Source organism: Sceloporus undulatus, chromosome 8 (assembly GCF_019175285.1).
Source record: "Sceloporus undulatus isolate JIND9_A2432 ecotype Alabama chromosome 8, SceUnd_v1.1, whole genome shotgun sequence".
Lineage (NCBI taxonomy): Eukaryota > Metazoa > Chordata > Lepidosauria > Squamata > Phrynosomatidae > Sceloporus > Sceloporus undulatus.
Genome location: NC_056529.1, coordinates 1,211,817 through 1,231,168, shown reverse-complemented (window position 1 = coordinate 1,231,168; position 19,352 = coordinate 1,211,817). Strand labels below are relative to the sequence as shown.

General features: G+C 51.4%; 1 protein-coding gene across 1 annotated transcript; it reads left to right on the top strand.

Moving 5' to 3' along the window:
• Window positions 1–1,388: 1,388 nt before the first annotated feature.
• On the top strand, window positions 1,389–18,535 carry SCNN1B (sodium channel epithelial 1 subunit beta). The gene is made up of 15 exons (XM_042438030.1): window positions 1,389–1,464; window positions 3,112–3,423; window positions 6,390–6,708; window positions 7,345–7,657; window positions 8,171–8,361; window positions 10,898–11,001; window positions 11,144–11,307; window positions 12,020–12,124; window positions 12,727–12,855; window positions 13,408–13,525; window positions 14,642–14,717; window positions 14,881–14,938; window positions 16,094–16,155; window positions 16,346–16,421; window positions 17,005–18,535. The coding sequence occupies exons 2-15, from the start codon at window positions 3,378–3,380 to the stop codon at window positions 17,437–17,439; spliced, it is 2,196 nt and encodes a 731-aa protein (XP_042293964.1). The 5' UTR covers window positions 1,389–1,464; window positions 3,112–3,377; the 3' UTR covers window positions 17,440–18,535.
• Window positions 18,536–19,352: the final 817 nt, after the last annotated feature.

Sequence of the window (19,352 nt, the reverse complement as noted above, 5' to 3'; positions counted from 1 at the left end):
TGTGCCCTCACCCGACCCATACCCCCCCAGGCTCCCCATGGGGACAGCTGGGCGGAAGGGGGCTCTCCTCTGGCAGATGAACACCATTAGGACTTTGAAAAAGAAGTGTGGGGCAAATCGAGATGGATGGCTCTGCTCTGCTCAGGGCCCACCAACAAACTCCAACTCCCAGAATTCCATAGCCGTGAGCCAGGTCAAACCACCAGGTTATTTCTCCCGTGTGGATGCAGCCCTGGCCAGATGGGAAGCTTCTAGGGAAGAGCAGAGAGTGCAACAACGAACCTCTTACGGATGGTTTTTTGTGGGGTTTGGGGGCTAGGAGGCCACATAGTCTCAAAACCCCACAAAAACTAGGGATGCCGGCTATGAAAGCCTTCTTAGGGATGGTTGGGAAAGATGGAGGATATCCTCCAAAATCCCCAAGGCAGTCAAGCCTTTGTGGACCATCCCCAAATGCCCAAAAGTGACTCGTCGTGTTGCAAACTTCTGCAGCTCCCTTGGCCTCTTCTTCCCCGGGAAAGGGCTTCAGGGTTGTCCAGGAGGAGAAGGAAGAAGTTGTGGTTGTTGTCCTCTGTTCAGATGGCCGGGGGATGATGGGCTTTCTTCCTCCCCTGCTGCCTCCTTCTTGGAGAGCGCAGAAGGGCTCCTCCTGGGCCTTGTTTTGGAGGGGGAGAGGGCAGCCAGGGCGGGAGGGCCTCGGGGGGCGTGCAGAGTGCCATCCCTCCCTTCTTCCCTCCCTCCCTCCGGGGGCCGGGCAGAGAGCTTGGCCTGCCGTCCTTCTGCTGGCTCTGGGCTGGCCCTCTTGCTTGCCGCCCCGTCGGAGAAGGAGCAGGAGGCAGCGCAGGACACTCCTGCCGGCCGGACGCCCCCCGGGAGCCTCCACGCTGAAGCCGCAAGGAAGCCAGCCCCAGGGAGGCAGGCAGGCAGGTAAGCAGCCCCCTGGCGTCCCTTCCAGGCGCCTCCTTTACCGCGCTCTCATCCCGCTTCAGCTCCCCCGCTGGAGCAGAGCAGAGCCTGGGAGCCCAGCGGCCGCAGAGCTCCAGGGCCTCCCTCCCTCGGGCAGCGGCCAGCCCCTGCAGCCCAGGAGGATGGAGGGGCTCCAGCCTGGGTGCCAGGAGGACCCCAAGTGGGGAGCCCTAGAGTGGGGCTTGGGGGGGGCTGGGCTCAGCCCCGGAGGAGTCAGGCTCTGCCTCGGAAGGAAGCCCCGAGCCAGGAAGCCAGGAAGGAGAGCCCAAGCCCGCCAGCCCCCTTCTCAGCTCTACACAATCTGGGGGGCTTCTTCAAAAGCCAGGGGCATCGTGCCAAGGACTGCAGCCACTGGGCAGAGCATGGCTCCCCCTGTCGGTGGTGTATCGGCTCTAGCTACCCTTTGGCTGGCCATGCAGCCAGAGATGCCTCTGTCTTCCTCCTCTTCTGAAAGACTCCGCTCTTCAACAGAAACTTAAGGCTTAGGACCGTTTTGCAGTAGGTCTCTTTGAAGGACTTATTTCAAAGGAGGCTTCTTTTCTTTCAAGCTGATAGGTTCTGTATGGTCTATACATGGCTGAAACTGCTAACCCTGACCCCAACCCTCTCGAATGATGGCAGCCTGGCTCCTTGGGGAGGAACTGCAGGGCAGGCCAAAGCCCTCTGCATCCCGGAGCCTGCCCTTGGCCAGCCAGGGACTAGGGCCACAAGGGGCAAGAGGGCTTTCGGAGGAGGCTGGGCAAGGCCCTCAAGGCACAGTGTCCCCGGGGGGAAGGCTTCCCAATGGGGCCCCTGGCCATCCACTCCCCTAGAAGGAGGTTGAACGAGTTAGGCCAGCTCTGGGCACCTTTTGGCCTTTGCTTTTGTCATGCTGCCCTTTGCATGCCCTTTGTCATGCAAAGGGTAGGAGGGCAAGGGCAGAGATTGCCCCCGGGGCACGATTCCTGCTCCCTGGCATGCATCATCCATGCTGAAGGGAGACAAAAGATGCATTCCTTCCTTGCCAACTGTGGCAAAGGTGTGGAGGCAACTTAAAGGCCGCATGGCTTGGAGTGGGCAGAGGAGGGGCAGCAGTGCGTAGAGCAGAGTGATGGCGGGGATCGCAGGGGATCAATTCAGTGGATCGTGAGGTGAGCTATTGGCTAGAAGGGAATACTGCAGCCTCCCTGGTGTGGCTGGACTGCAACTCCTATCAGCATTACTAGGCAGGAATCGTGGGTGTTGCAATCCCAGCACTTCAGGAAGGACGTTATAAATAAGCGTTGTTGTTGTTGTTGTTGTTGTTATGACTTTCCTCCCAGTGCTGCCCTGGGTTCTCTCTCCTGGGTCTCTCTTGGAGGCAGTTGCCAAAAGCCCCCTCCTTGGCCAGCTGTGTATCGGAGATCTCTGGCATGGCCTCCTTGCTCTTGTTATTTAAAAGGTGGTTTCCAGAGCAGAAGTTATGAAAGCCTCAAGCAGCCCAGGGAGCAATAGCCTCCTTCAGGGACCGAGCCTGTTTGCTCTTCCCAAACCAAAGAGCTTGGGCCCTGTGCCATTGGGCCCAGGGCCAGCAGGCAAACCACGGAGGAGGGCTCTTGGGCCCCTGGAGTGCTGGCAGGATTGGGGCCCCAGTCCCAGCCAGTCTCTGCTGGGAAAAGCCCCTCTGTCTCGGCTGCCTTCCCAAGGACCATCCTTGTAAAAGGCAAGCGGCAGTTGCTTCTGTTGGCCTCCTCTGAAGGCTCAGACTATGTCAAGAAGCAATGGGTAAAGCAGAAATGCACAGGTGCAATGAGGAGGCTAATACTCCATGCCAGGCCCTCTCAAAATGTAGTTGCGCTGCTACAGTGGAGGGGTTGCCATGAGCAAGGAATGGGGTCCTCCATCATTCACCAGGCCTTTGTGACAGACAGCTCAGAGCTCGGCTGTGTTTCTGATGGTTGTCCAAGTTGCAGTGGCCAATTCCAAATGTGGGCGGTTTAGAGAAGCAAGAAGCTCATACTTTGACTTACTGTTACAGGAACGGAGATCCACTGCAGAGGGTCAGCCACCAAGAGCAGCTCTCCTGCCCCTGCTCCATGGGCTTGGCTTGTGCTGGATGGTTGCTGTAGAGGAGGGTCTTTGAAGGCATCCTTGGAGCCGCGTCATCTGCTCTTCTCTCTCTTGCAGGAATCCTTCCGTACAGGTGCCAGGAGCTACTGCCAGCAGCTGTGCCCAGGGGATGATGATCCTTGTTGCATGTGTGGGTGACTGACTCTGCACTTACTCCGTCTCTCAAGGCATTCACATTGCAGAGGTTTGAGGGGTTCACCTTCTCCCACCAACCCACCCACTTTATTGTGCCTGGAATTCAGTGGATCTCCCTGGAACACAGTCCGGTTCCATTCTGACTCCTGGAGCTGAAGCAGCAAAGCAGAAGGCAGCTCTCCATTACTATGGACCCAGCGCTTGCTCTTAGGGCGGAAGGCACACAAGCGCCAGGTAAGGCTGGCTGGCAACAGGAGGGGACAGGGCTTTGGGTCCCCAAATCTCAAGGACTAGCCCTTCTTCTCTGGGCCTCAATCTCAGGTCTACATTATTTCCCTCTCCTACTTGCTTGACTTGATTATTTTGGTTTGAAAGGCGTACTGTGCCAATGCTTAACCTATCATGCTTATGGAGATCACCCCACCACCACCTCCTTCATCGAAGGCATTCCTTTGGCCCTGAAATCCCATGGTCTGGAAAAGCCCTGTCCCGACAAACCAGATAGCCATGCAAAGACACCCTTTTTTGGAGGCAGTTCAGTTTGCAAACCAACAAGAGATACTCTGTCTACTTTCCACCCCAACTGGTATCAAAGTGCTATAACTGTGTAGTGTGGACGCACCCCACCGCAGCTCCTGTTCCTGCTGTGACAGACTGAATGATACCAAGCATTATATTTCCATAATGAAAATTCATCTGATTGTCAGGATGGCACCTGAGTGAAACATCCCGTTTTGTGGGACTTAATTTATTCACATATGTGTCAAATGTCTTTAATAGATTATTTATAACAAAGCGCTGGGGACTTTATCTCTGCTTCATCTGCCTTGGGACCATAAAATAGCCTGAAGATCTATTGCACATAATGACTGTTCTATTAGTACTAGTTTTGTCTGGGTTCTTAATCCAGTCTCTCAGTCAGAAAGCGCTTTGCGGAGTCTCATTTCACGGAGCCTTGGTCTTCTGTTTATTTTATTTTATTTATTTATTTCATTTCTTGTTCAGTGTAAACTGAATCAATACTGGAACTGGTTTAAGGGTCTGGGGGCCAGTCATGGCCAGGTGTTTTCTTTGGGCTTGCGGACAGTGAAGTGGGGAGTTGGATGGGGAACCCCTTCCCTTGGGAGTCAATGGGGGGCTGGTGTTCTCTGGAGCGCTTCCCAAAAACTGAGATTGGCTGTGTTTCCAGGCTGAGATGGCCTCCAGAGACATTGCACTCTTCAAAATAGCTCTCCTCCTTCCCATCCTGGGATTTGCAAGACAATAATGGCTGCCAGGGAGGTCCTTTGTGGCTCTGGGTTTTCTTTCTCTAGACCCAATGGCCCTCAGGCAGAATCCCACCTTTTCTCCTAACCACATTCCTCTTTAATCTGGGCATTAAAAAAACCCTTTTGCCACTCTTCCAATGGAGGCTGGACCCTGGAGGTGCAATAGGGTTGCCTGGCAGGAATATCCCAGGCCCTGAGATTTTGGAGCCAAAGGCCACTGAGACTAAAGATGCAAGTCTAACCATTGAGGAATATACATATGCATTAGGTGTGCCATTCTTCAGGGATTTTGCTTCTAGAGGGGAACCCTGAGGAATTTTACAATTTTCTCCCCACTGTGAGAAAATCCTCAAAACCCAGCCAAGAGGGAGTGTGCAAAATCTCATGCAAACTCACCCCTGGCTCTTCCACTCAAAGCCAGAAAAGCAAGGGGAATGGAAACCGATACAGTATCAGGATAACATTGGTTACTGGAGGTGAAAAGGCATCATCCAGTCGTGCCATTTCTTTATTTTCTTGGCTGGAAATTTTTGCTTGCCAGCTTTTGCCGTCCAAGAGGGTTGGGTAACTCTCGCCCTCCAGCAGAATCAGGTGATCCCTCTAACTGGGTTTTCTGCTTCTTTGCTATTATAGTGTACATTCAACTTTTATCAGATGAAGTCCAGCCTGAGAATGTATCCTTGGCATGTGTCTGTATGCATCCATGCATGCAGGTATCCATGTGCAGGCACCCATTTGGCAAAAACCTTGCAAGGTTCTTCTGAGTCACACAGTACTGCCCTTCTTGCATTTCAAACAGCATCTGCTCCCATAAGAAGAATCTGGCTTTGAATTTCCAGTATGTGCATAAGAACTAAAGATACCCTGAATGAAAAGGGAAAAAAAGAAGGATATCCAGATGTGCAAGACTTGGACGCAGGACACAGTTCCTTCCTTGGCTTGAATAGGTCCAAATGCTGGCATTTTGCGTGTTGCTTTGGGATGGCAACCTCTGGGGATGAAGCTCACCCTGGTTCCTTCTCTCCAGGACTTTTCTCTTTGGGGGTGCCTCCCATCGTCCCAAATTTTGTTTCTTAGTCCTCAAAATTCAGGAGCAACTGTCCTGATTTCTCATTTCTTTCTCTTGGTTTTGAAATTCCACCTCAGGATAGAAAGATTCAGAACTGTGCATTCTTGCCTTGCTGAAGGAGGACAAAGTGTACCTTTAAGCACTCGCGAGACCCACGCAAACTATGGCAGAACAAAATGTACCGATGGTATCTTAAAGACCGAAGGAATTTTTTTAAGAGGCATAACCTATAGTTCTCTCCCTGCCAGGCAGGCTCTGAGGAATCTTCCTCCAGCCTCCAAGGAAAGAGAAGGCGGCTGGGGAGGGTCTCCTTGGCTGCCAGCAGACAGACAGAAGGAAGGAAGGAAGGAAGGAAGGAAGGAAGGAAGGAAGGAAGGGCAGCTGGGCCTCTTCCTGCAAGAGCCATCTCTCCAGCTGTCCATCTGGGCACCTGCAGAACACCTGAGAAGGACAGCAAGGTGCCCAAAGGTTGCTCTGAGCCAGTCTCACATTCACGCAGCATTGAACATCCATGGCATGGTCCAGAAACTGCAACCCCAGCATGGACTTGGGTAGCCAGGGTGGGTAGCCTTAGGCTCTGGGGCCAAAACCGTCCCTTTAGTTTTTCCCAAATGGCCACACACCTCTTCCCTGTAACCTCATTGTTTGGCATTTCCCAAGCTTTTATACACCCTGCATGATAAGAAAGACTGAAGACTTAGATACTGAGTATAAGGTGAGGGGATTATGGTGATGATGGTAATGATGATGATGACAGCATCAGAATCCTACTTTTGTTGTTGTTTGGGTTCGGAGAAATGTTGTGAAACGTTGTTGGGCAATCTAATTCTCCGCTCGCTCTTCCGTTCTTCTCTCTGGAGCAGACTCGCAGATGACGGTGAAGAAGTACTTTGTGAAGGCTCTCCATCGGCTCCAGAAGGGCCCTGGCTACAGCTACCGGGAGCTGCTGGTCTGGTACTGTGACAACACCAACACGCATGGGCCAAAGCGCATAATCCGCGAGGGGCCCAAGAAGAAGCTCATCTGGTTCTTCCTGACCCTCCTCTTTGCCTCCCTGGTCTTCTGGCAGTGGGGCATCCTCATCAACACCTACCTCTCCTACAATGTCACGGCCTCTCTGGCCATTGGCTTCAAGACCATGACTTTCCCGGCCGTCACCATCTGCAACGCCAGCCCGCTCCGGTGAGTTGCCATGTTCTGGGTTTGGGGCCCAAACGCCATTGCAAGCCGTCATACTTGGGCTGCCACCCAACCAACAAATGCAGGCATGAGTGTCCCTATGCAAGCAAGGCAACCTATTTGCCCAAGCTCAACAGACATGTTCTGCTGTTATTTATATGCCCCCTTTCCCCCAGAGTGGGTCCCAAGGCAGGTCACAGAAAATCAGCTAAAATCTAACCATGCAGTTTTGTACAGTAGTTGCATATTGAAGTTGTGCACTGTGTACATTGCACTTGGACATTTGCATATTGCACTTGCACACTGCAGCTGCATATGGCATATTGGACAATGGCCTTAGTTATATGCAATATTTCTGTTCTACTTGGGGGATGTGTAGTGAAGCACCGCCTCATGTGAAGATGTATGCAACACTGGTGTGTGTGTGTGTGTGTGTGTGTGTGTGTTACGTTGCAGCCCCTGTGAGCATCCAAGATGCTTCCTGGGCTAACCCTAACCCTAGCCCTAACCCTTTCTCCCCTCAAACAGGTGTATGAGTATGTGTGAAGATATATGCAGAGGGTGCCTGCCATGCGGCTCTTCCCTCTGGGGACCCACATGCCTTTGCCAGGCCCCTGATCCCCTCCTTTGGCCTTCCAGGTACTCCAAGGTGAAGCCCTACCTGAAGGATGTGGATGCCCTCATCGAGGCTGCCCTGATACGCATCCTTCAGTCCGATGGGGAGGACGAGGTAGCCGCAATAGGCCCCGGGGCCAACAGCAGCCACACAGAGACCCTCAACCTGCGCCTGTGGGACCAGATCCCCTTGGTGGTGATCGACGAGAGCGACGCCGCTAACCCAGTTGTCCGCGACATCCTTGGGGAAGGCGCCCTTGGGCTGGGGGGGCCCTACCAGAACTCCTCCTCTTTTGCCAACCCAGAAGGGAGGAATTACAAGCTGGCACTCAAACTGGTGAGTGGGTGCCCCCTTTGTGGGGGGGGGGGGGGGGGCAAAGACTGGGGCAGTTTGCTTCCTCATAGGCATCTATAGACAATGCTCGCAACAGTGTGTGTATTCATGTGTGTATGTGTGTGTGTATGCAATTGCTTGTTCTCCTACCACCACCACCCACATCCTGCCTTGTCTTCAGCACTTGCTTTTCGGCTATCTGCTCCCCCCCCTCCAAGGAAGGGACACCCAGTCAGAAGTGTCCCAGGCCCTGAAATTATGAACTTTGGGCAAGTCACACACTCTCTGCCCCATAACTGTAATAGGGTTGCCTTAGGGTTGCCATTAGTCAACCCTTGACTACATATTGTGTGTGTGTCTGTATTCTTCTCCCACTGATGACTAGAAAGCTGAGCCCCAAGATCTGGCCACCCTGCCCCTAGGGCTGACCCTGGAGGTGTGCGTTTGCCTGAGCTATGGGGCCCCATCCCAACCCAGTGCCCCCTTACCTTCACCGGTCTCCCCGCTTTCCCGCAGTGCACCAACAATGGCTCCAGCTGCACCTACCGCAACTTCACCAGCGCCGCCCAAGCTGTGAGCGAGTGGTACGTCCTGCAGGCCACAAGCATCTTGTCTCGCGTGCCAGTTCAGAAGAGGATCGAGATGGGCTACCAGGCAGAGGACATGATCCTGGCCTGCCTCTATGGGGCTGAGCCCTGCAGTTACAGGTGAGCAGGTGGGGCTCAGGTTCATGTTTGCCACAAAGGGCCAAGCTACAGAAAAGACTGGAAGGAGGAGACCCAATTCAGAGACAGATTTTGTGTGTGTGTGTGTGTTTGCTTTTATTTTACACATCCAACCATTTTCATTGTGCCCAAACATTTTCTAGCCTCCCTCATTTCATTTTTGGCATCAAGAATTAAATCATCTATTTTCATTTTATAAAAGATTTCTGTCCTGTCCTATATCCAAGGATCTCAGGGCAATGTACAACCAAATCAATTTAAACAGCGTAGAACAATTTAGAACAGTTAGAGTAATTTAAATAGATTAAAAGCATTTTGTGTTTTTGTCCAACACAGAAATTTGTGCACATTTATTTTGATTTTTTTTTTCTCCCATAAAATATATATTGGCATCATTTGCCTAATTCACCTGGTGTTTCCTCATTGACTAAAGCATGTTCCTGTGTGCTGTTTTCAGTTAAGCATCTTTTAGCCATTTGCATTTAAAATTATATAAGCTGTTTGTGAGCATTCTTTGAAACATCAGTGCAAATATGCAAATGCTTGAGGCAAGGAGCATGCTATTCTTGCAACAGGTCTCAGAAGCTGTGAAAATGCTACTCTCATGGAAATAGCTAAGTTTACAGAATTTCATTCCATCCCTGCACTGTCCATATCTTTTTTTTCCCTTTTCCAATATACATAATTATGATAGGCATTATGTGCATTTCCTGGCGTGAATAGAAATTTAGCGGGAAATATAAATATGCAACAAGAAATATGTACACCTGGATCTACAGAATCCATGGCCGCAAGTCCAAGCTCTGATGGGCATAAAATCTGCAGAGATCTCAAGGGCCCCAATTAAGTCTCAGTGTTGGGGCTGTGCAAAAGTGGCGCTGCAGATGGACGCAGGATCCATGCCAGGCTTCTTTTGCCCCTTTCCCCTTCTCCGCCCTTTTCTGTCTAGCACTGATAGTTTCATTTTGGGTTTGGTTTAATTAAATTCCTGGCCCAACCCAGCCCAGCCTCTTGGTTTGGGATGGATTACACTCTGAAGAATAACCTTTGGCATCCCAGAATCGGATTAAAGGAGACCTTAAATCCCAGACACTGAGAATCTGAAGCCTCTTCCTCCAAAGGTCTGGCGTTTCAGCTTATGCAGAAGTCGTCTTTGGGCACAGGCATTCATATCAAACATCCCAATAAAAGATAAATATAGTGTTACACTCTCAGGCCGAGGTGAGCCTAGTAAAATGAGCGGGGAAGGAATTCAGCGTACTAACTGGGTTATAAGGTGCATAAAGGCATTCTGTGAAAAGGAATTCTGTACAAAGAGTAAGCATTGCAAAGTCCCTGCCAGGACTTTGCAAAGGCATGGCATTGAAAATGGGGTGTATACACATTTTCCACATCTGTTAGACTTGTGAGTTGTTGTTTTTAAATTTGAATGGCAACCCCTGTGCTGATGCGGCTGATGGCTAGTCTGTGCTGCTTAGCACATCTCCAAGAGCCAGTCTCAGGTTTCCCCCCTAAAATCTGGGATAGTCCCCACCTGCCTGTACTGTCAATGCTGAATGCCATTGCCTGCAGAAGAGCTCTGTGTAGCCACGTTCCCTGCTTGTCTTCGTGGCTGCGCAGGCTGAACCTTTCCCCTTTGCTGGGCTCCTGCGGCTGCTTGCTGACTCACCCGGTGTCCCCTCTGCAGCACCGGACTATCCATCAGCAAACACTGGCTTATTTAATGAAACTGGGAACAGATTCGTTATCACAGCTCCAAGCTAAGCAGTGACCCGGGCTTGGCACTTGGCCCGTCGCCTCCTGGGGAGCTGCCAAATTTCTGGAACTGCAGAAGTTCTGGACCTTTCTGCTGTTCTGGTGAGCCTTGGGTGGCTCCGGTGGGAAGCAGGGACCACCTTTGTGCCTTTTGGGGAGGATTGGGGCCATGCCAGCCCTTGCCTCCGTCAAGTAGACAGATGCACATTTCTACACAAAAGAGAGCTGTAAAAGTCCCATCTCCCAGGGCATGAGATCAGAAGAGGTTTGAGAAATGGGGAATAACGTGGAGTGTTTCCTTCCCTTGACTTCTTAAAATCACATTGCAATTCTACAAACTGGAGCTGGCGGAGGCTGCTGCATTCTCCTTGCCCCTATTGCTGCCCACTCTCCCGTGACTTCCTGGTTCGTTTTTGCCATACCTGACATTCTTCTTTGATAGAACACTTGGGTGAGAGCCTCCCCTGCCCTCCCCAAGGGGAAGAAGCCCAACACCATTTTTTCCAACTCTCCTGTTTGCAAATTTGACGTTTTGGCCTTTATTGCAACCACCTTCTTCTGTCACCATCCTTCTCAAGTTCTGTTTGCCAGGCCCCAAAGCAAATAAGGAAGCGTCAAATGAGCCGAGCCAGGAAGGTGCCAGGCTGGCCTCTTCTCAGAGCTACCCAGGAGCCCTGCCAACCTTTGGGGGCTTCCTGGGGCCCCTCCTGCCTTCTCCTTCCCTCTCCGGGTGACCCTTTCCCCTTCCATCGGCCTCTTCCAGAAACTTCACCCACCTCTACCACCCAGACCATGGCAACTGCTACATCTTCAACTGGGGCATGGATGAAAACCCGCTCATCTCCTCCAATCCTGGGGCAGAGTTTGGTAAGTACCCCAAAAGGACTGGAAGCATGGAGATGCCAAAAAGAGGGTGAGGGGAAAAGAGCAGAGGAGCTGTCCCGGGGTTTGCTTTGCCTCTTCCTCGCTGGCATGGCATCTTGACAGGTGGGCCTCTTTTCTCCCTCAGGGCTGAAGCTCATCCTGGACACCAGCCAAAAGGACTACATCCCCTTCCTGACCACTACGGCCGGGGCCCGGCTCATGCTCCACGAACAGAGGAGCTTCCCCTTCCTGAAGGACCAGGGCATTTATGCCATGTCTGGCACAGAGACCTCCATTGGCGTCATGGTGGTACGTGGGGGCCCTCAAGCCATGGGTGGGCACAGGAGGGGAGATGGTTCAGTCGGGCAACGGACCTCTTTCGGGGAGAAGAGACACCCTTTGGGCAGGACCCCGATGCCAGTCCTTTGGTCAGATGAAGACAAAGGTTAACTAACTGTTGGTTTACCATTGATTAACTGTTAACTGTTGGTTTACCTTTGATTAACTGTTAACCGTCTCTTGGCCAACTGTTAATTGATTGTTGGTGAATCTCAACAGGAGTAGATCCAATTGCAGAATAGTGAGTCAATGGTTGGATCATGCTGATCAGTTGAATAGGTCTACTTTAGGTAGGGGGTTAATAGTGCAATTCAGGCCAGTGTGTCCAGGAAGAGCAAAGGGGGCAACCCTTGCAGAAGGGAAAACTACATTTGAAAAGCCCACTCCACTATGCTCTACTTCTGGGAAGATGGAGGCCACAGCAGTTGCATTTTCCGACAGTTCCTGAGAGGTTTTAGGATTTCCTCCGCATTTCAGTTTCTGGTTCTCTTTGGCACTAGGATATAATGCAAGAAGTGGAGGGACTTTGGCATGGTGGGAGAGAAATAGAACCTGATTTGAGGGCAAATAGTTGCCACCTGGGTTGGGAAGAGGTCGAGCAGTGGCCACTGTATGATCCGTCCCTGCCTTTAGACTTACTGTGCCCCTTCCTCCTTCTCTTCCTTCTTTCCTTCCTTTCCAGGATGAGCTTCAGCGGATGGGCCACCCTTACAGTGACTGCACCACCAACGGCTCTAGCATCCCAGTCCAGAATCTGTATGAGAATTATCCTGTCTTCCAGTTCCAGGTGACTCCCCTTTCCCCCTTTGCAGCCTGTAGGTTTGCTGAGGGCAGGGCCATCCTGGGTCACACAGAGCGGCCAATGTCACTCCCTGCCATCCACCTGGGTCAAGGGATGGCAAAGTGGCAACCCAGGCAGGACAAGCCATTTGGGGACAAAAGAGTCCCCAAAGCCATGCAATTTGATGAAGGTTCGTGGCACCTTCTGGCATCTCAGTTACATGTAGCCTGGGCTGCTCCTCTTCCTGGAAAACCATGACTTCTCCCCTGCAGAAAGTCAACAGGGTAAAACCCTGTAAAGTCTACAGTGGAAGAATGGAGGGTAAATATCTCCCCAGTTATATGAATGGATATAGAATGAAATCTGAAGCTCCTGGGCAGCTCTTTGCACAGGCTTCCTGCTCTTTGGGAGCTGACTAAAATCAAGGGGAGGGGGACTTTTCATCCAGAGAAAGAGCTTGGTCTCAGGTGAGGCCTGCTGGAGACACAACCAAGGCAATTCAACTCTTATTCCAAATGCCCCCCTGCCTTCCCATATTCTCAGCAGCTTTTAAAACGTCTCAGTTTCTCCCTCCTCCTCCCACTTTCCTCCTTTGTCCTCTTCCACAGGGACGAGCAGAGCCTCCTGTGCCTTGCACCAATTGTACGAATGAAGAGGGCAGCGGTGGTAGCAGTGATGATGACAACAGTGGAAAGGACCCCACACAGGGACCCTACAGAACCATGTACTCCATGCAGGTGGGTCACCTTTGGCTCTCCTCCCTTTCCACTTCCCCCAGCCAGGAGTTCTCCCTGGGACCCCCCTTCTTTGCTGTTGCAGTGACTCCCCAAAATCATGCTTAGAAATAGGGCAGCCATGCCAGGAGCTTCTCAAACCTTGAGACCAAGGGAGAGTCCCAAGTCAGGTTAGAGAAGGAGAAGAGTGGGTTGGGTGGACCCCTAGAGGGCCACCAGCAGACCCTCCAAACATTCTGCAGCAGAGCCAGCTGCACAGCATTAATATGCAAACAGACTATTTCCAAGGTGTCACTATCACCCTGAGATTCCTTGTCCTTTCTTTGAGACCCCGGACCCTGCTTAGACATAAGAAGCTGTTGCAATTCAAATAACATCTAGCTGCAAACATAATGGTAATAATGGTGGTTGCTCAGTTGGCCTTCCTTTCTGGATGGTGGGACAGGGAGGGCAGGGCCCCAAGACTTGAACCCTGGGCCAAGGCCACTCTCTGGGGCATGCTAGATGTCACTCTCCCCACAAGTCTCCAACCAGGACCCCTCTCTTTGTCCCCAGGCCTGCCTGCGCTCCTGCTTCCAGGCTCAGATGGTGGAGAAGTGCAAGTGTGGCCATTACTCCTTTCCTCTCCCCGAAGGGGAAAAGTATTGCAACAACAAAGACTACCCAGACTGGGGTAAGCACAACTCGCGTCAGACAGTAGAACTCATGGCCACAAAGCGTTGTGAGGGTGGCTAACTTGGACAACTTTGAAAGAGTATTGGAAGTATTTCTGGCAATTGAGGCCAGAATGGCTAGCCATGGAGACAGTGGGCCTTTTGGGAGAAAGCTGCATTTGGGACCCAAGTCTGCCTGCCTGGAGTCCTGCAGCAACCTTCCCCATCCTGATGCCCTTGGAGGGTCTGGGACTGTGTCTCCTGTCAGGTCAGCAAGGATACAGATTGTCCCAGACATCTGGAAGGCACCAAAGCCTTCATCTTTAGCTAACTAGCCAATTTCTCTAACAGAGGATCCAATAAAAGCCACGTTGCCTGGCAAACCTAAGCTGGTTTCTAAGCAATCAAGGTATAAATGTATCAAGCAATAAATGTAGTGACCATTGGGCATTGTTTTGACAGATTTACCAAACAGCCTTAAAAACATGGGCTTTTGCTTTTAAAAAGTGTCTTGCATCAAGATTTTATAGGTGAAATATTAAAGCTTGTCACCTTATATTCCACTTGTGGAGATGTTACCAAATTGGCATGCAAGTGAATCCAAACCCAAACCCGCTCTCTGGCTGACCCTTGAGTCCCTTAAACCCATGCCAAGCCAAGGGGGTCAGTCCCTCCATCCAAGGGTTGCAAGGGCTTCTGCTGAAAGCTCTTTTATCTTTACTTCTGGAGCTGCAACAAACACTCCTCAGTATGTTGCTGCTATCTTCCAGCACCATATTCATTTTCTCTGTTCACTTCCAAAAATTCAGAATAATAATATTTTTGCTACTACTGGTGTCTTCATGGCTGCAACTCTCTGCCTTTTCTAAACCCATGTAATGGCTCAAGTCACAGTCCTGCTTAACCTCAGAGTAAATTGCTTGAAAATCAAAAACAATGTGAACATGGCAGTTAGTAATATTGGGAGAAACATAAAGGACGCAGAACAACAGAATGCAATGGGTTTATGGGACTAGGGTGGCTGGCACAAAGGACACAGACCAGCTAAAGTTGGAGTCTGGCTCCTTTGGAGACCTCTCCATTAACCCACCAGCCCCATTGTTCCCAGTTGTTGAGCCCTGCTTTCCACCCCGCAGCATACTGCTACTCTTCCCTGAAGGTCAGCTTGGAGCACCGGCAGTTTTGCATTGAATCTTGCAAGGAGACCTGCAAGTAAGTCCCAAAGGCGACTCAGCAGAGGGGCGGATGGGTTTGGGGCTCTCCCTGTCCTTCTGGACCCATCTCAAGGCTTTTCCTTGGCTAATTCTGGGGAGCTTTGGGGTTCGGAGGGGCTGCGTGGGGTGCTATGATTCTGTTTCCCCTTCTCTTCCTCCAGCAACACCCAGTACAAGCTGACCATTTCCATGGCTGACTGGCCGTCCGAAGCTTCTGAGGTGAGCTGACTGTCATCTGGTTTTCTGGGGGGTTGGTAAGGTGTCCACTCCTAGCCAAGCAAAGGGAGCTGGGAAGAGTCTGGACATGGGCCAGGGACATTTAGGTTTAATCCACTCGGTCCTAAAGGTTCTGCCTGGCTGAGATTAAGTCTGAAAAACCAGTGAGGCAGCTGGATTAAAAGGAACATAACAGAGCCACCATTAAGTGGGTTAATGTCTTGAAACCCCATTTCCAGTGCACTAATTCTCAGCATGTGCATTACATGTCAAGGGCGATTGGCTTTTAAAATTTCCAACAATAAAATAATAATGGATTTGAGATTAAGTATTTTCAAGTCTTGCAGCCTCTGTCTCAGTGCCTCATTGTTCTAAACTCAGTTCAGTTCAATTTGGCTTTGTTGTTTTAGCAGAAAGGCAGAACGGATAACCAAGGCCATTTTAAAGATGTGCATTCTATCAGAAAGGCAACTTGCAGGCTCTCCTTTCTTTGAAAAAGAAAAGAAGCATTCCAACATACAGTGGTACCCCGGGATACGAATGCGCCGCCTTACGAAATTTCCGGGTTACGAAAAAAATCCATTAAAAAAAACTGTTCCGGGTTACGAAGGTTATTTCGGGTTACGAAAAAATTTTTGGTGGCTTTTTGGCGCTTTTTCGCACGAAATCGCGGCTTTTCCCCATTAGCGCCTATGGCATTTCGGCTTGCGAATGCTTTTCGGGTTACGAAAGCGGCGGTGGAACGAATTAATTTCGTAACCCGAGGCACCACTGTACTTAGGGCTTGGACCAATTAAGAGGAGACTTACAGCCGTAGAAAAGCCCCATCCATTTGAGTCCCTGCCACAAAATATGGTTTTAGGGTGTGCCCTAAAATCCAGGTCTCCCCTGGGACGGCCAGGGAAATGCCAGGGGTGGCAGTGTAGTTCTGCTATGCCAACCTGGAGGATCCTGGGGGGGGGGACAGCCAGCTCTGGACATCCCTGGGGGGCAAGGAGGCACTTGTTCCCAGATATGGGGAGCCCATGGACTCCCAGTGGGGTGGGATATCCAGACCCCCAAGCTCTGGGCTGTTGCTCCTCTGGCCTGTGGGCATTTGGCTCTCTTCCTCACCCACCTCCACCCAACTTACAATGTCATTTCATTTCCGCTTTCTAGGACTGGATTTTCCATATTTTATCCTACGAAAGGGATATGTCGACTAACGTGACTTTGGACAGGTGAGTGACAGCCAGCCCCACCTGATCAGGGAAGAGGTCCCAGGTGGCTGAACTAGGGTTAGGGTTGAGCTAGATTCTTTATGGTTGGACTGGTATTTAATGAGATTTAGTAGCCACTCTTAAAAATAAGCAAAAGAGGGTACTCCTTGGCATGGAGTGGGCTCACCCTTTCTCCCTTTGCCTCCTGCAGAAATGGGATCATCAAGCTGAACATCTACTTCCAGGAGTACAACTACCGAACTATCTCCGAGTCGGCAGCAACGACTGTATGTGGCACAGTGAGGACCTTTGTGGGGGGGCTTGGGGCACCACTAGCCCTTGGGAACTGGCCCAGGCCCCCTTGTTCATCCTTGTGTCCCATGATATATTTTTGGAGGGGAGATGAAAGCCCACCTTCTGCACTAAGGCGCATTGCTTGCACAAAATCCAGACTTTGCATGGGCACATTTCCATGTTCGAATCTCCACTCTTGCTTCTTCTTTATTCAGACCTAAAACAGAGCTTGAAAATACAAGGCCCTCCGGATACTCTTGTACTGCAAGTCTCACCAGCTCCTCATGCATAAAACAAGTGCAAGGCATGTTGGGGGCCTGGAGTCCAACAGCATCTGGAGGGCCATGCAATACTCTTACCCCAGTCAAATGTCTAGTCGGTTAAGCCTCAGATCCAAAGGAATCTTTTACTTGGCAATGTTGCAGCATAACAGATTTAATCTTTCTAGTCCCGATTTGCTTTGGAGTCTCCTTCTGTTGGCTAGCAGAGTCCCCCCACCCAGGATTGCACAAAGGGAGTGTGTTGGGGGGTCTCCACCTTTTTTCTCTTCTCACATTTTCCTCTCCCCCTTTGCAGATCGTCTGGCTCCTCTCCAACTTGGGCGGCCAGTTTGGCTTCTGGATGGGTGGCTCCGTCTTGTGCCTCATTGAATTTGGCGAGATCATCATTGACTCCCTGTGGATCACCATCCTGACGCTGGCTGGTTGGGGCCGGGGGATCCGGCGGAGGTGGCGCCCTGAGACCCCAGACCCGACGGACCAGAGGCTCCCCTCCATCTCTGCGAAGGTGGAAGCCCACATCAACCTGGCCTTCCAAGCGGAGCAGGAGGAGAAGGCCATGTTGGGGGGCCGGCCGAGGAGTAACGGGGGAATTGTGGCCATCCGAGGTGCCCCCTTACCTGAACCAGGCACCCCGCCCCCCCAGTACGACTCCCTCCGGGTGCAGCCCATGGTCCTCGGGGGGCCAGAGAGCAATGGAGAGGCTTCTGTGGCCCATGGGAATGCCGCTTAAGCCCTGACTGGGAGAAGGAGAGGTGCCAAGGAGGCAGGGAGCCTCTCCTGGGTTTGGATCCTGTTGGTGCACAACACCAGAATAAGCAGTGGCAGCAGAGGAGAGGCCAATGGGAGAAGCTGTCACGAAGAACAGGAAAGGCATCAGGGAAGGAGGCCACTCAGAGCCAGGAAATTTTGCCCACCTTTGCCACAACTGAAGTGTTGAGACTCAGGGAAAGGTGCAGCCATTGGCATGGGGTCTGCATCTTGTGCCCAGCTTAAATGCTTACTACTCTCAGAGAGAGAGAGAGAGACCCCTAGACCTAGACCTCCAAGGGCCATCTACTCCAACCTCAGGTCATTGGGGAAACCTACAACTGACATGCCAGTGTCCATGTCAGGACATTAAAGTCCTCCAACAAAGGGGGAACAGGTGCTGGAACAGATGCTCCTGAAAAACAAGTGCTTCTCTTAACTCTCAGATTCTTTTGGACCACCTTTGGTTGTGCTGGCATGGGCTAAAGTTTGCAGAACGTTTGCAGAATGGCTCCATTTCTTTGGCTGTGAAAAATGCGCATCTCAGTCTCCAACTTCCGTGGGTCTAACTTTCCATGTGTGGCAGCCCTTCTACACAAGATGGAGTGTCTGCCTCCTTTAGCTTTGGTTGCAGTAGTGTCTTTGGGGCAAGAGTGATAGAGCCACTGGGGCTGGGATGCAACCCTCCAGACATGATTGAATTGCAACTTCTAGTATTCCTCACCATGCGTGGAGGGGAATGATGGGAATTGTAGTTGGCTAGCCTCTCAAAGACTACAGAACTCCCAGCCCTACACTACAACCATAAAAGCCTTCCAACTCTCAGGGCTGCAAGCTCACATTGACAGAAACATCTTTTTCTGTGCTTCCTTGGTGGTGTTTGTACATCAGCACTTGCTGCTTTCCCAGAGTCCTCCTGGCTTCTATCTTCCTCCATGGGGCTAGCACTAAAAGGCATGGGCACACACAATATTATCTGTCTCCTGGAACTGGCTTGTGTCCCCTCCTATCCTACTCTCCTGTTCTCCTTTATGGGCACCAGAGAACTTGTTAACGTGTGTTGGGAAAGAACCAATAAAGGCAGCAGGTGTTCTATTTTCAGTGCTGTTTCTTGTGATGCACCCAGCTTGGCCTGCAGGTTGAGTTGGCTCCTTGCCTCCTCCCGAGGCGTCTACATGGCATTTGGGTGGAGAAGGGCTCCACTCAGCATCGCTGCCCCCTCACAGTTGCTCTGGAAGGGGGCTCTGGAACACATGGGTTATCCAAGGGGCTCTGCCTGCCCTCTCCATCCTCCCCATAAGACCTATGGATAGGCAGCTCCAAAATACCCTTTCCTCTTTGTGTCCCCCTTTGCCAGGGCACAGAGCAGCCTCTTGTTTCCTGGGAAAATGTGTTGGCACAATCTGTACAAATGGGGGGCAAGCAAAATGCTCTCCCTCAGCGCCAGAGATACGACTCCCTGGCCCTGAAGCCCTTCCTCTCCCCTGCCCCAAGTGTCATTGCCTGCAGCAATCCCACTGTCTGAAGGGGCTATTTTGGGGCAAAGTAATATTTCACTGGGTGGGTGGCAAAGCGTCACGCAAAATGGCAGGGAAAGCAAGACCCTAATCCCCTACGCCGCCAGCATCAGCCAGCTTCTTCTCTCCTAGGGAGTCAAGAACAAGGTATGGCCCCAGGGCCCTCCAGCTGCTGTTGGGATCCTAACTCCCACATTAAGCTGCCATGGCCCAAAGGCAGGGATGAGGAAGGTGCAGTCTCTCTGGAGGGTCAGAGGATAAGAGAAACATTCTGGCTTCTATGGAAGTGGGGTGGGGGCTCCCCTTTCTCTCTCTGGCTGGACCAGGCTTGGGCTGAAGCCCCCTCTTCCAGGGACAGCAGGCCTTCTTCAGCTCCCTT